Consider the following 14,969-nt stretch of genomic DNA (forward strand, 5'->3'; position numbering starts at 1 on the left):
AGGTTTTACGTGTTTCTCTTATGATGATTTGATTTTTTTTACATGAAAATACGGGTTTTCTTCATATAAATGTTAGGTGTTTTGCTACAAAATTTCATGTTTCTTTTTCTTGTAAAGGTTCGATGAAAGTCGTCCAGACTCGAAGTGGTCTCATTAGTAAATTATATATACGAAAATAATCAAATGACAATCTTAAAATCATGATAAGCAATGAATTATAACAAAAAATATATACGATTGCATTTAATTTATTATAAAGGGGTGTTTGGGATTGATTATAAAAACATATTATTGACTTATTTCGGTGTGGCACCGGTAATAAACACTTTTGAGTGTTTAATAATTAAGCTAAGGTAAACTTTATGCTCAAATTTTGGTTTAATAATCCTCTTTGCACAATTTTTAACCGACTCTTTTGACTTTAAAAACACTGGTTTTAAGAATAAGTGATTGTCTTTCTCTAACTTTTACTGCTCAACCTAACAACGGACAGCTAAATTATATTCTTTTAGACCTAAACTTTCAAAAAATCAAAATTGGTTTTTTTTTTTTTTACTTTACAATGTAATGATTAGATTTGTTGGATATCCTAACAACCAATTAAAATTTCCCATGTTTTTATGGAGATTTTTTTTAACAAGCTATGAAACTGCAATAATATTGAGAACTAATATATCATGTGTTATTTTATATAAAAAGTTTATATAAAATAAGACTTCAGATATTGATTAACGTGTAATTGTTCACAATTTGTTTGTTTCACAATTTGAACCTTTTTTAATCTGTTTGTGAAACAAAGCTTACACGTAAAAACGTTTCACATTATGAATGCTTACACATGAAGCAAACACATAGTGAAACAAATATATGTGTATTAATACATTAAATGTTAGACTTCGATGAGGAAAAATCATGTGAAACAATACGTTAAATTAAAAGTGCTTACGGTTATTACAATATATGGAGTGCTCAAAGGAAAACGCTAAATAAATGGAAAACCCAAAAAAAAAAAACTACAAAAAATGGGTGAAAAAGTATATGAATATGCATGTCAAATTAAAGAGAAAAATATGATTGTTTTTTATGTAATTGTTTTTTGTTCAAATTTTGATCATATTTTGTATTTTTTTTTTCTCGATTTAAAATATAGGGGATTAGAGATTTTTTTAATTTAAAAATAAAATTCTGATAACCTCTTTAATCACGTCCACCGGATCAATTAATGTAAGAGTTGATTAAATGTTTTTTTGGTTTTCTATTTATTTAACTTTTTCCCCTGAACCTCCTACTTTCTCTCTCTCTCTTCCTATATGTTCAAACAAGAACACCTTTATTTTACGAGAACACGAGAATACTATTTTACTATAAAAAATCATGTGTGATACTATTACTCCATCATATGTGATACTAAATCAGAGACATAGGCGATTTTCGATGCGATCTTGGTTGCGGGCCAAGTCGCCCTTACACCACTGAGCCCCCTCACAAGTATTATCAAATGTGATAAGGTTGTTGATACGATATTATAATTTATCATGACCATCACATGTGATGCTAAATCATAGACGCAGCCAACCTTTGGCGCGGCCTAAGTCATAGAACACATAGTCTGCATATCACAGGGTCCCCTCACGCATATTATCACATGTGATAAGGGTGTTCTTGCATTCTCGTAAAATGGAGGTGTTTTCGTTTGAACCTCCACCTATATATGTATGTATGTGTGTGTGTGTGTGTGTGTGTATATATATATATATATAAGTCATCAAATGCAATCCTCTAAATGTTGTAACTAATGCAAATTCATCTACACCACACAATTACACAACCAATGGCTAGAGATAATACAGTTATATTTTTTTTTAAATACTTCTTAAAATTAGGATTGATCTACAGTTAAAATTAAATTTCATTCGATTACATTGGTTGCAATATTTAATATGTTGCATCTGATTTACAATATATATATATATATATATATATATATATATATATATGAAATATGAAACCCTTTAACATCCAACCTTTTGTACAACATTTAGATATTATATAACAATCTCACAATTTGAAGTACTTAGGAGATGTTTGATTCGATTGAATGTTTCTTTCAAAGGATTTGAACTTCGTTAAAGAATTTGAAACCAGAAAGATTTGGAAATTTTAGTGTGTTTAATTTGTAGGATATGAAATGAAATTGAAATACATTATTTATAGATAATTTATAAAACAAAATTGTAAAAATAATTAAATTATCTTTTATTATTGATTATTACGAACAAATGCTTTTAACATTTTTTTAAACATTTTTTTATTAACCTGGATATCCAACCCGCTATGCGAGCCGACTAATCTCAGGACGACCACCTGCTTTGCAGGTAGCCCGGAGTCACCACATTTGAACCTCCGTGGCCACAAGGGGATTTTTGTTTCTTCTTGGATTGAACCTGGGACCTCCATGCACTTTTGACCTTTGAAGTCAAACTCAAATCAATCAGGCACCACCTTTGTGGTTATTTTTAAACATTATTAGAAATCCTATGAAATACCAATTTCCCCCATGGAACTTCTAATCCAATGTTTATGGGAACTTTTCTTTAAACCAAACACGAGATTCATCAAATTCCAAATCTCATCAAATCCCGCAAACTAAACAAGCCCTTAGGATTCATGGTTTTTGTAACACGTAATCTCCATGTTGGTGGTTGATCTGTAACTAGAAAACATTAAATTTTGTTTCAAATACCGTTGTTATAGTACATGATATTTAAACATATATGGTGTCATCTCAACTAGAAATGTGTGTTGCATTTGCATCAACATGGTGGTCCATGTCCAAGTGACATTCTTGTGACCATAACATCATTTTCTTTGACCCCAAAAGGCATGTGAGCAATGGGGTGAGGTCAGTAAAACATGTATATATGCATGTACTTATTTTGGATCGAGAAAACTGTTGTTTTGAAAAACGATAGACCCACGATAAAACTGACAAGAGAAGGGAATACTGTTCGGTCACTATTACTATCAGAGAGGAGTATTACACATGTAGGCTATTAATCTAAGGGTTGGCATGTTTTGTTTATTAGCGATGACAATATTGATCGACGTGAAAACCAAACAAAATATCTGTTCTTTGTCTGGTCGTTGCTTTCTTATGTATAAATACTTAAATGTCTAAAGATAGTAAGATACAGGTTGGGGGCGATAGACAGTGGAAATAAAAATGACCTGGTGAGAAGGGAATTATTAATGGTGTCTGATTTGGTAGATTGGATAAGCCTTCGTCAACAAATTGTTCCCATTTCCGTTCTCTAACTTTCCCTCAAACAAAATGAAGCAACCACCTTAAGGCTCTGTTCCGTTTGTAAGAATTAGAATTCCTATGAAATCAGGGAAAAAAAATAGAACGACCAATTTCATTATCAAATTCTGTTTAGCTGCTTAATTTGCACATGTAATGGAATAGAACTCCATAGATTCCACAACTCAGAGATTTTATCTGTCTTCCACTATTATGTGATGGAATTAAAACCCAAAAAAACATAGCCTACTGTATACGTCTGCTTATTGCCCTTAAGGGGCCGTTTACCAAATGCTTACCCGGGTAAGTGCTTACCAAGTCACATTACCTTACTGCATGAAAATGGTAAAGACCAAAAATCTTACCCGTAAGAGCGAGACAAGGATCAAGAGTCTTGCCGGCAAGTGAGGGCGACGACTCTTACCATGGTAATGCACTTACCAGGTAAATTGTTGCATACGATGGCTTTTTGGTGGACTAAAATCTTACCCGATAAGTAAATAATAGTGTTAACTTTTAACGGTAAGCACTTGTCGGGTAAGTATTTGGTAAACGGTCCCTAAGACTCCCAATCCTTCAAAACTGCCTCTACCCCCACCCCACCACCAATTAATATTATCATCATATTTATACTACCTTATAAACTAAATTTATCAAAAGTCTTAAAAACAATTTTTAATGCACAAAGTACTATACATTTATGCATAAAGTCTTAAAAACAATTTTTAATGCACAAAGTCGTAAAAGTCTTAAAAACAACTCATAATGCATTAAGTACTACTACTTTATGCATTCAGTCTTAAAATCTCTTAATCTTCAATTAAAATAACATATAATACAAGTTACCAATGCACATTATTACATTTTCTTTACATATTCTCAAGATCCTTTTGACACATTTCACTCATGTCTTCACCCTCTCATACCTCTATGTCTTCTCTTCATCCCCCAATGTGAGATTCAAACTGATATTTTCACCATGAGTTATTAAAAGTTCTCTCATTCGTCTCTCATTCAATTGCTCTAGAACTCTCGGTCTCGCTCTCGATCTCTTGATTCTTTTCTCTTGGTGTAAATCGAACACATTTGTKGAGTCGTTTAAATATGTTGGATTTTAAACTGTCATACAATTTTTTCATCGATAGACTGTAATTGGAACCATAACTTTTATTTATTCAAATTGAATTAATATGTAAAGACCAAGTGTAAAATACATCATCGTTAAATCTTCTCTAATAAAACCAGTGAAACTTCAAAATTGTCAAAATTCACGACTCCCACCGCATTACGCGGATACATAACTAATTGTATTTATAATTTAAGTAAGAAAATTACCCAACTACCCTCCTCCAAGCGTCCTTTATCAATTCCTAAACTTAACTTGAAGTGGAGCATGTTGTGTGGGAATGAGAGTGTTGGAGCAATGGAGGGACAGCAGCAGCCCCTTTTGCCTTCACATATTTCATTTTTCTTGTATTTATTATTACTTCTGGTTCATGGACATTTGGGTGGCCATCAACCATTCAAATCTATTATTTTCCTTATTTTGTCGGTTTTTTATTATTTATTTAGGTTAAAGACAATTTAAAATAGCATAAACCTTATTTAATGTTAATCATTAAGCTCATTTAAAAAGATGCTTATTTTGGTGGAACAAGATGAGATAAGAATGAGACAAAAACTAAAATATTACTAATTGACCATCAATTGATAATAACCCTAATTGGTATATGCTTTTAATGGTCATCACCACCAGCCATTGACAGCCGTCGTCGAGCCACAGTTGGCCATCTCCACTACTATAACCTCCTCCACCATGACCACCACCGGCTACCACTAGCACCGTTGACCACCACTAGGCAAGAAGGGACAAAAAATATAGTCTCATATTTGGCATGACAAAGAGGGAAAAAATAAGATGGGACAAAAATCTACTTTATTTAAACAACAATTTAGGATCTAGTCAATTTAACAGTTTTGTATTGTCATGTTTAGGGCTGTAAACGAACCGAACGTTCAGCGAACCGTTCATGAACCGTTCGGCGGAAAATTTATTTATGTTCGTTTATTTAATAAATGAACAAACATAAACAAATTTTTTTGTTCGTTTAATTAAACGAACGAACATGAACAAGAGTCTCGTTCGTTCATTTATGTTCGTGAACGTCCGTTCATTTACCGTTCGTTTACGTTCGTTCGTTTGTTTATGTTTGTTTATATATTAAAATTAATATATAATCTTTTGTTTATTTATTTTGGTGTTCATTTATGTTCGTTCGTTTACGTTCGTTTAGCATGTTAAGAACGAAAATGAACACACCTAATTTCTAAACGAACGAACACGAACACAAAGATTTTCGTTCGTTTACCATTCGTGTTCGTTCGTTTGTTCGGTTAAGTTAAACGAACGAACATGAACAAGCCTTCGTTCGTGTTCGTTTACAGCCCTAGTCATGTTACAGACGTAACAAATGCAAGACAAACAATTGATTCTATCTTGCCCAATCTCATCTAGTCTACGCACCAAATATCACCTAAGGAATCGGTAGCATTTTAATAGAAGCTGAACCTACACGTAGGTTTTATAAGAAACCAAAGGCACTTTTTTTTTTACTATTAAGCCGATTATATGAATTGTCTTATTTAATGATTATCGAATACATTCAGACAAGTTAATGATCAAAATGTTTCATATAAAACCAGAGTCAAAAATAAGAAATCTTTCAAAATAACAATTATCAGTTGAGTAGTTGGACATCTACTTTGCATCATAAGCCTAGGCCCAACTAAACCATCTTGTTTGTTTGTTTGTTTGGTTTTTTATTTGGGATGTTTGGTTGGTTTTCTATTACGCTGTCTATATGGATTAATCTGGAACAACCTGTTCTTCCTGAATACCCTGGTTTAAGGCCAAAGAATTGGGTAGATTTTTGTTTGGGAGAGTTTTTTCATAGACGGAAGATGTGTGTTTTTTAATTGGGAATTGAAAAAACTTGGTTTTCTGCATAAAACTTCCCCTAGAAGGCTACTGAATAAACTTAAGCCACCACCAAACAGTAATGTACAACGGACCGAGTAAGTTACAAGTCCTGTTAAGCTCATTAAGCTGCTAACAAACAGGCCCTTTATATCGTTAGTAAGATTTTCGATGGGTTTAAACCGAAGATTGGATTCATGAACCCCTTTAGCTAAAAGAGAAAAGAAAATTGCAACCATGACAACATTCCGGTACTTGCACTAAAAACTTACCACCAAAGGGGAAAATGCATACAGCTTCAGATTGAACATCAAGCTGCATAAGTAAACTTCGATCGAAAGACCTACATTATAAAACAGAAATAAGTTGAATCAGAATTTTGTAGACTATTCTCACTCCAGAAAACCAACAGAAACAACTTTCAGAAGTTGTAAAACAATCCACAATCAAAGGAGATTTCACACATAAGCAAAAAGAAAGAAGGAATTTTTACAATGTAAAACTAACAACAAAGAATGGACTGTTATATTATACCAAACAGTCTCCATACCTCATTAAGCATCAATCAGAATACTATTTGGCAACGACCCGAAATATTACACCTTTTTGTTTTTTTTGCTAAAGCTTTCATCAACTCATTAGGCTCGAAAGCAAACTTTAATGTCTATATATAGAGATTTCTGAAACTACTGTTTCTTCTCAATACCAAAACCAAACAAGCCCAGTATATCCCACCTGGAGGTGGGTTTTTGGGTTTGCGTTTGGGATTTAAGCAGACTTGGCCTCTACCCTCAAAGAGTAGATCAGTGTAGCAGCTGTTTCGTGAAGACCCCTTACACTTTCTTCTCAATATCATTGTCTAACACCTAGAATCCAGCACATGATTTGCCAAATCCTATTGAATGTCCTTAGATGGAACATAAAATGGGAAACAAGAAGTAATATATAGTTTCAGAACTCAGAAGATCTTACCAGCAAGTTAATTCCATGTAAAAATTGAAATCTGAATGTCAAAGACAGAAGTCAGAACCATCTGTATCAGAGGATCAAGTGGTAGCCTGCATCCTTCAAGTATATATATTTGTGAAGCTTACAGACAGCCCAAAGGGATAATGCACTGTGACAGTGTATAGGCAGTACAAGAGGCTGATCATGAGCCGTTATGCACCAGATCTCACTCTGCCTATGCCCCACCGTACCATGCCAATAGAGAAGCAAGGTGTACAAGCCTCCAACTTTGGGCCTAGAAAAGGAAGGGGAAGCATCAATAAAATCAACACAACACAACACCACTTATGCTGCCAAATGGTATGATGGAAAGTGTTATGACGACAAACCCCATAAAATTTGCAAATTAAAAGGTCTAATTGCAAATGAAGATATTGTCATCTTCTGTAAATCATAAAGTGTTGCCAACTAAATGACCCTTTTAATAGCATGATTCTTTAAAATAGAAAGGAATAAACATAAGCACCAAAAGGTAAGATGGGCTTTATACAAATGAGCTTGAAACCATTTCTTACTCTCTCAAGATTTCTAATACAAAACTTTCAACAGACCATCATATGTTTAATAACAATAGAATCAAAAGATGGCAACAAATGCTTTTTACAATTATGTGAGGCATTCAATGAAGGCAAATTGAATTGTGCTAATAGAAATAAAGGGTGAAAGGAGAGAGAGCTTCTATTTCCCTGTCATCTATTACGAATACTACTTGCAGAGGAAATTAAGTTTTTTAGCTCAATCAAATGCTCATCGTTTGATATATGGAGCGACATACGAAGGTTTGTTACCATTGATTCTTTTTCCCAACTTAAGGGTCCTGATGCATGCAATGCCTCAATGGTACGACGGTATGCTTGCAACTCTAGTGTATGTATTTCTGCTGCCAATTCCTTTTTACACAGAGAGAGATCTTCTTGATATCCCACTTGACAAACAGATTCAGCATCACTGTCATGACCTTCAACATCTTCAAAACCACCTGATTTGCACTCCATATCATAGTGCCTATAGCTGTTAATACCGCAACTACCGGTGGAAGATGCAACACTGTCAGCACCCTTTGGTTCCAAGCATAAAGGACGTGAACATCTGTATGCACCACTTAGATCTTCCCTCTCCATATCAGCTGCATATGAGGGAGCTGCTCTGTTGTCAAAATAAGAGTACCTTCCTTTTTCACCCGGCATTTCTCTAGAGTTGGGAACAGCATCTACCCTTTCAGGTGATGTGACTAGCAATAGGAGACGTCTACCCTCTTTTTGAGTGAGTCTAAATTTCTGGGCAGTCCCTTCATTTACCTCATCTTGAGAAACACAGCAGGGTGACCCTCGCTTCAGGGTTCTAGTTGAAACGATGTGTGATTCCTGTAAATTGTCGTTCTGAGCACAAAACTGAAAACTTTTTATAAAGAGATCCCCTTTCGGGTCCCTTTGCTTCTCACGGGAGCCTGAATTTAAATTATGCTTCAAAAGCTTTCTGCACTGTCCATCTTCACTATTCATATGAACCTGCTTGCACAACAAAGAATAAAGAAATTATAACAAGCTGCAACACTTTAACTTGGAGGTCCCAACATAGGCAAATTCTCCCAAAGTTAAAACCCCCACATCATATATAGCATAAATTAAAATAAACTCAAATAGCAGAAGAAGTATAGAACTCTGGATAAAAGAGAAAGTGCAAAAATTAGGAAAGGTTTTAAATAGAAGTACCTTGCCAATCACAACCCATTCATCATTTTGCCAAGATTGACGCACACGGAGTTCTGATTTGCTTGCTTCAAACTCTAGGAAAGATCCAGCTAATCTAACCAGAAACAAGTCCCAACGGATAGCCTTGGACACAATTGCCATCTTCCAAGAAAGATCATGAAACACTTCCACCACATCACCAGGCCAACATTCTGAAATTTCCACCGCTGGAGGACATGGTCTAATAAATTTTCTGGATACACGTTCTACATTCTCCTCGTTAGTAAAACCAGGATACACGTCATATCTCAGAGTGTAGTTGTGCCCATTGCCGGAAACTATCTGAGCACAACGCCAAGAATGGTAAGGAACCTCATCTGTAATCAACACCTCCACTATGCTTCCTTTTTTATACTTCATGATCCCAAACTTGTCTTTTATCACAAATCACAGTCCTCAGAATCTGTTCAATAGGAAATTTTAAAGAGTAAATAAAAATCACTACCATCAAAAACCACAAAATATTCGTGTTTTCAGGGAAAAAGCCAATACGTTCATAAATTACATAAACACAAACACACACGAATAACAAACATTCTCTGTATCTTAATCGCCGGAAATTTGGAACCAAGAACCATCACAATTCCTAATGACCACCAGTCGTTGTCACAAATCAACCAAAGACGAGATCAAGTGAACTACAAATAATCACAAGGGCGTACCAAAATAGGTAGAAGAACATCGGCAAACATCAATCGATTTCGAGCAGTTTATATCAATTGCACGAAGAGAATTCAATTTCTTAATAAAAACCGATTAGCAAAAACTCTTTCCTTTCAAACAGGCGAGGTGTTTACGAAAACAAAGTCTGATTAACATGAAATGCCGTTACAAATTCACAAAGAAAACTTCAAATAAAGCAGTAAATGATAAAGATTATGAAGCTAATAACTAACAAATCATTAGATATGATATCAAACATCGATGTCGATCGAAATCGTAAGATGAATTGAAGCATATAAGCGATGGTTGAACGAGATCACTAACCTTTTCGAGGCGAGAAGTTGGTTCTGAGAGTTTCGATCGGAGGTTTCCAACTGCACAAGAATTATGAACAAGGAAGAATACCTTGTTGAGGATATTGGTATTCTTGTTATTATACGCTTGATGTATACTACGCACCTTCCTCTCTTTTTTATATTTTATTTCTTTTCCTTTTTTTTCAATTTTAATGTTAATAAAATCGTAATCGTTTAAGATAAGTATAAGGATACTCATACAATACAACGAGATACATCTCGATTTTAATATACCATTTTATTTTATTTTTGTCTTAGTCAATGTTATAATACGATTTTATGTTGGTTTATTTTTAGAAAGTGATAATGTTTTTATTTTTGAATAAAATATAAATATGAAGATATCATAAAAAAATTAGAAAAAAATATTGATATTAGTACTAAATTAATTATTTAATTTTTTTTGTGTATTTCAATTAATTCATTTTCTTATTTTTGGTTTAATAGTATAATTTTTTATAAAGATAATAATTAAGTATTTTGTTAAAACTTAATAATTATTCTAATTATATTTTAGATTTTTTATATTTAAAATGAAATGTTTATCTTTTATTTGATTATGTTTATCTGCAGTTATTTACACGAATTCAAACATGGTGGGTTAATAAGTTGTACTTGCGCACAATTTACTTGTAATATTGAATTTTAAGTAATATGCAATAATAAACAGTACTTAAAAAATAGTTCTTAAGAGTTTTTTATAAAATGTTTTATAATATAGTATAGATAATTAGATTGTATATAAGAATAATAAATATAATAAAGAGCTAAGAAGAAAATGTTAACAGAGCTTTCATATGTGAATCGTTAAAAAAAATCAAAGTTATATATATTTGAAGATTTAAATAATTATTCAAGTATTGTTTAACAATTGTTGAATAGTTTAGTGCAGAATAATTAAGAAACTTTTATGATATAATGCAAAACAAAATATGATTGTTTGGTAATTGTTCAGAATGTAATTAGCACGTTAAATGGTTAAGTAAGACCCAATATACAAAATTGTTTAGAGGGTTTTAGAATCATTAAGAAGCTTTATCAAACAAGATTCACCTTTTAGTGATTCAGAAAATGTCTCTTAATGAAACTATTAAGAGGTAAACAAACAGCAGATGGATTCACATATATATTTTTTTAAATAGATTTTTTCAATAATTCACATATAAATCTTATTTTCTTATCTTCTCACAGTATTTAAACTTCTTATTTGAATATTCCACTGGTTTACGAAAGATTTATTACCTCTTCTTCTTGATGGTCGTTGTTTCAAAATATTTCGAAAATTTAAAACAAAAACTTTTGGATTTGTAGACTTTTACTAAATAATTTTATATGAATTCTGAATTTCTTCCATGGAGCAGATGTGGTTTTTAACATTGATGAAGATATGATCGCTGTTCAAAAACACTGAGTCTTCAGAAATCTCAAAAGAAATTGACAAATCAAATAATTTGATCTTAAAAACTGAAACATTTTCACAAACAGATAAAATGAAAATCAACTTCTTATTTATGAGAAAAACTTACCAAGAATTTTCGTTTTGACGAGGGTTTTAAGAAACTTTGAAAAAACAAATTGAAATATCAAAGCCACACTCTTAGGAAACATAGAACGGGTGGGCAGATCGTTATCGATAATTTTATTTTTGATAATTTTTGGGTGAAAATTGATTACCGACAATCTCAGCTAGTTCACACGCAACACACCTTCAAGGACATCAATATGAGAGAGACGTTTTGGCTCGCTCAGCAGCTGAGGCTAACAAAGGGTTGTGATCGAACCCGAGACTTATCTTCTATTTGGCAAAATCACTTCACCCATTCGTCAAAATGAACTACACACGACAACCATTCTTGATAGTTTTTATCAAAAAATATTAAATATAATACAACATAAAATTTAAATCATTTATAAAATGTATTCAAGAATTAAGATATTTGAGAAATGACGTAGTAAACGAAGTAGTTCAAACCCTTGATCCCAGTTCATAAAATTATAACGGATTCATTTGTTACTATTAAAAATATTAGAATTATCAAATACATACATACATATATATACACACATACATATGGAAGGGTTCAAACGAGAACATCTGTGATTTGCGAAAATGCAAGAACAACTTATTAATCTCATATTGTGATAACAAATAAAAATTAAAAGATTTTTTTAATTAAAACAATTCAAAAAAAATTGAGAGGCAAAAGGGTAATATTGAAATTCAAAGTGATAAAATTTAAAAAAACACGATCACACTAAACCCAATAATCTGGATAACATAATGGGCTATTATGCTTATCGCTTATTTCAACACGATTTGGTGTGATATGGGTGTGATTATCACATAATTATCACAAAGATTTCACTCGGCTAGGGTTAACTTAGAAAATCGACTATCGATTTGGTGTGATATGGGTATGATAATCATGTGATATCACTATCATAACAGCGCACTCGATTTGATCATGGTTTTGATCAGTTAGGGTTAGACAATCACATATTTATCACAATAATTACTCATGGTTTCTATAGGTTATGGTTACACTCAATTGATCATGGTTTCGATAGGTTATGTTACACAATCACACAATTATCTCAATAGAAGAGAAGAAAGTGGAAACAAATGTGATCAATCCAGGAAAAAAAAAGGATAATTATAATTAATTAAAATAAAAATGATAAAAATTACTTAATTACGTTACTGCTCTTATTAATTTATTTATATTTAATATAAATTAATTTATCAATTAAAAAAATTTAAAGTTATTGAGTTGTTCTCACATCCTCATAAATCACAGGGATATATATATATTAAAGTTGTGATTACATATAAGTGAGAATTCTTTTGAAAATGCATGCAAAAATTAAAAATATTGTTATATTCAGAAAATTTGTCAACATAAACCAACTCATGGTTTAAAAAGTTTGGGGTTACAAAAATCCATCACGTTTTAAGTTTATGAAATAAAAAGTCACGTTCCTTAAAAAGTCCATTTTGTAAAACTATGGAAATTCGAAATTAGTTATTTTGTGTCAATCTTGTTTATTTTTAGCCCTTTTTTTAAATTGGACCAAAATAATCAAGACTTTGTAAATATCTGTTTCGTAACTTACAAAATGTATTTTTTTTTTCTGAATTAAATATGATTCTATAATGAGAGCGATAACTCAAGAAATGTCATTTTAGCTTGTAAAATTCTTATTAACTTGCAAAATCACCTACCATAATCATTACTTACGGAAAATACCTTTTACAAGTTATCAAATGGATATTTGTAAACCACAAGGGTGGTGGCTGATTGGTTTGAGCTTGACTCCAAAGGTCAAAAGTACCAGGAGATCCCAGGTTCAAATCCAAGAAGGAATAAAAATCCCCTTGTAGTCACGGAGGTTCAAATGCGGTGACTCCGGGCTATCTGCAAAGCAGGTGGTCGCCCTGAGATTAGTCGGCTCGCATAACGGATTGGATATCCAAATTTAAAAAAAAATGGATATTTGTGAATCTTTTCTGATTCAAATAGGGAAAATGGGCTAAAAAACAAAAGATAGTGAAACAAGTCCTGTTTAATTTTTATTTTAAAATCTGACATCGTTTTTATTAGCATAATATTAGAAATTTTTGAATTTTATATAAAAATAGTCGTCGTTACAAAATTAACTAAAGTTTTGCTTAAAATTATTATACCCTATCATCACCAAAATTAGGGGACTTTATCAAATGTTTACTTATGTAAGCTTTTACTAAGTTATATTACTTTACCCGATGAATATGGCAATGACCAAGAATCTCATCCGGTAAGAACGAGACAAAGACCGATAGTCTTACCCGGTAAGTAAGGACAATGACTTTTACCACGGTCAGCTCTTACCAGCTAAATTGCTGCATAGAAAGCCGTTTTTGTTGACTAAAATCTTACCTAGTAAGCAAATGATAGTGTTGAAATTTACCGTTAAGTGCTTACCGGATAAGAGTTTGGTAAACGGCCCCTTAGTCTCGATAGTAAACTTTTTGATTTTAGTTCAACTTTTGTTACTAAAAATGCATTTTAGATAATTAATTAATAGTCAAACACTAAAACTTAGACATTCTTATTAGGTTATATATATATATATATGTAGGGGAGCGATCAAATGCAAACCACTCAATTTGTACAAACTGTGCAAACCTCATTCAACCAATCATAATTTTTCATTTTGTTCATTTTTTTGTAATTATGAGAGGTTGACTAATCATTTTTATTGTGGAGGGTGTTAATCATAGATATTATCATCTTCATTATTTTAGTTTTTAGAGAAATACATGAAACAGTTTCATTAATTTTAGAGAAATACATGAAACAGTTTCATTAAATATTATATGAAACAATTTCACAATCATATATAAAACAACTTGATCAAAACAAGTATTATATGAAACAGTTTCACAAGATTAAACAATTTCATGAAAATTTTTCATAAGATTAAACAATGAAATCGACAGATGAAAGTGGTTTGCACGGTTTACACAAATGAGGGCGGTTTTTATTTGATCACTCCTCTATATATGTATRTATATATATATATATATATATAGAGGTTGGTTCAAATAGAAACCAACCATATGGTACAAACTATGGAAACCGATCTTGACCAATCATATTCTTTCTTTACTTTAGGTTCAAATCTAAATTATAAATTAATGATAAGGGTAATTTGGTAATTCCACCTTTTTGTAACCCCCAATAATTAATTGGGAGTTACAAATCTTAAAATATACATCTAATTGTTCATGAGATTTTTATGATTTCTTTATTATTTCATGTTCATGGTATTCATTTCAATTGATTTTATACATATATTGAAATTGGTTGTCTAAGTGTACAAGATTTTCATTTCGTTCAAGATACATGGAGAATCCTATTGTAAAAGAATGT

The 14,969-nt window shown here is 32.0% G+C and overlaps 1 protein-coding gene across 3 annotated transcripts; it reads right to left on the reverse strand.

Moving 5' to 3' along the window:
- Positions 1-6,345: 6,345 nt before the first annotated feature.
- Positions 6,346-10,117, reverse strand: LOC112516883. Of its 3 annotated transcripts, XR_003069628.1 has the most exons (6): positions 10,025-10,117; positions 8,999-9,440; positions 8,075-8,794; positions 7,373-7,521; positions 7,251-7,281; positions 6,346-6,621 (listed from the first exon to the last, which is right to left on the reverse strand). XR_003069628.1 is itself a non-coding variant. In XM_025124127.1 (3 exons), exons 2-3 carry the CDS (start codon positions 9,395-9,397, stop codon positions 7,976-7,978), a joined length of 1,218 nt encoding a protein of 405 aa, XP_024979895.1. In that variant the 5' UTR covers positions 9,398-9,440; positions 10,025-10,117; the 3' UTR covers positions 7,748-7,975. The 3 variants fall into 3 exon arrangements, 1 of the variants encoding a protein (XP_024979895.1); XR_003069627.1 differs by having other exon boundaries at positions 7,251-7,521; XM_025124127.1 differs by lacking the exons at positions 6,346-6,621; positions 7,251-7,281; positions 7,373-7,521 and having other exon boundaries at positions 7,748-8,794.
- Between the last annotated feature and the right edge of the window lie 4,852 nt (positions 10,118-14,969).

The sequence above is a fragment of the Cynara cardunculus genome (assembly GCF_001531365.2).
Source record: "Cynara cardunculus var. scolymus isolate 2C chromosome LG 8, CcrdV1, whole genome shotgun sequence".
In the NCBI taxonomy this organism is placed as follows: Eukaryota; Viridiplantae; Streptophyta; class Magnoliopsida; order Asterales; family Asteraceae; genus Cynara; species Cynara cardunculus.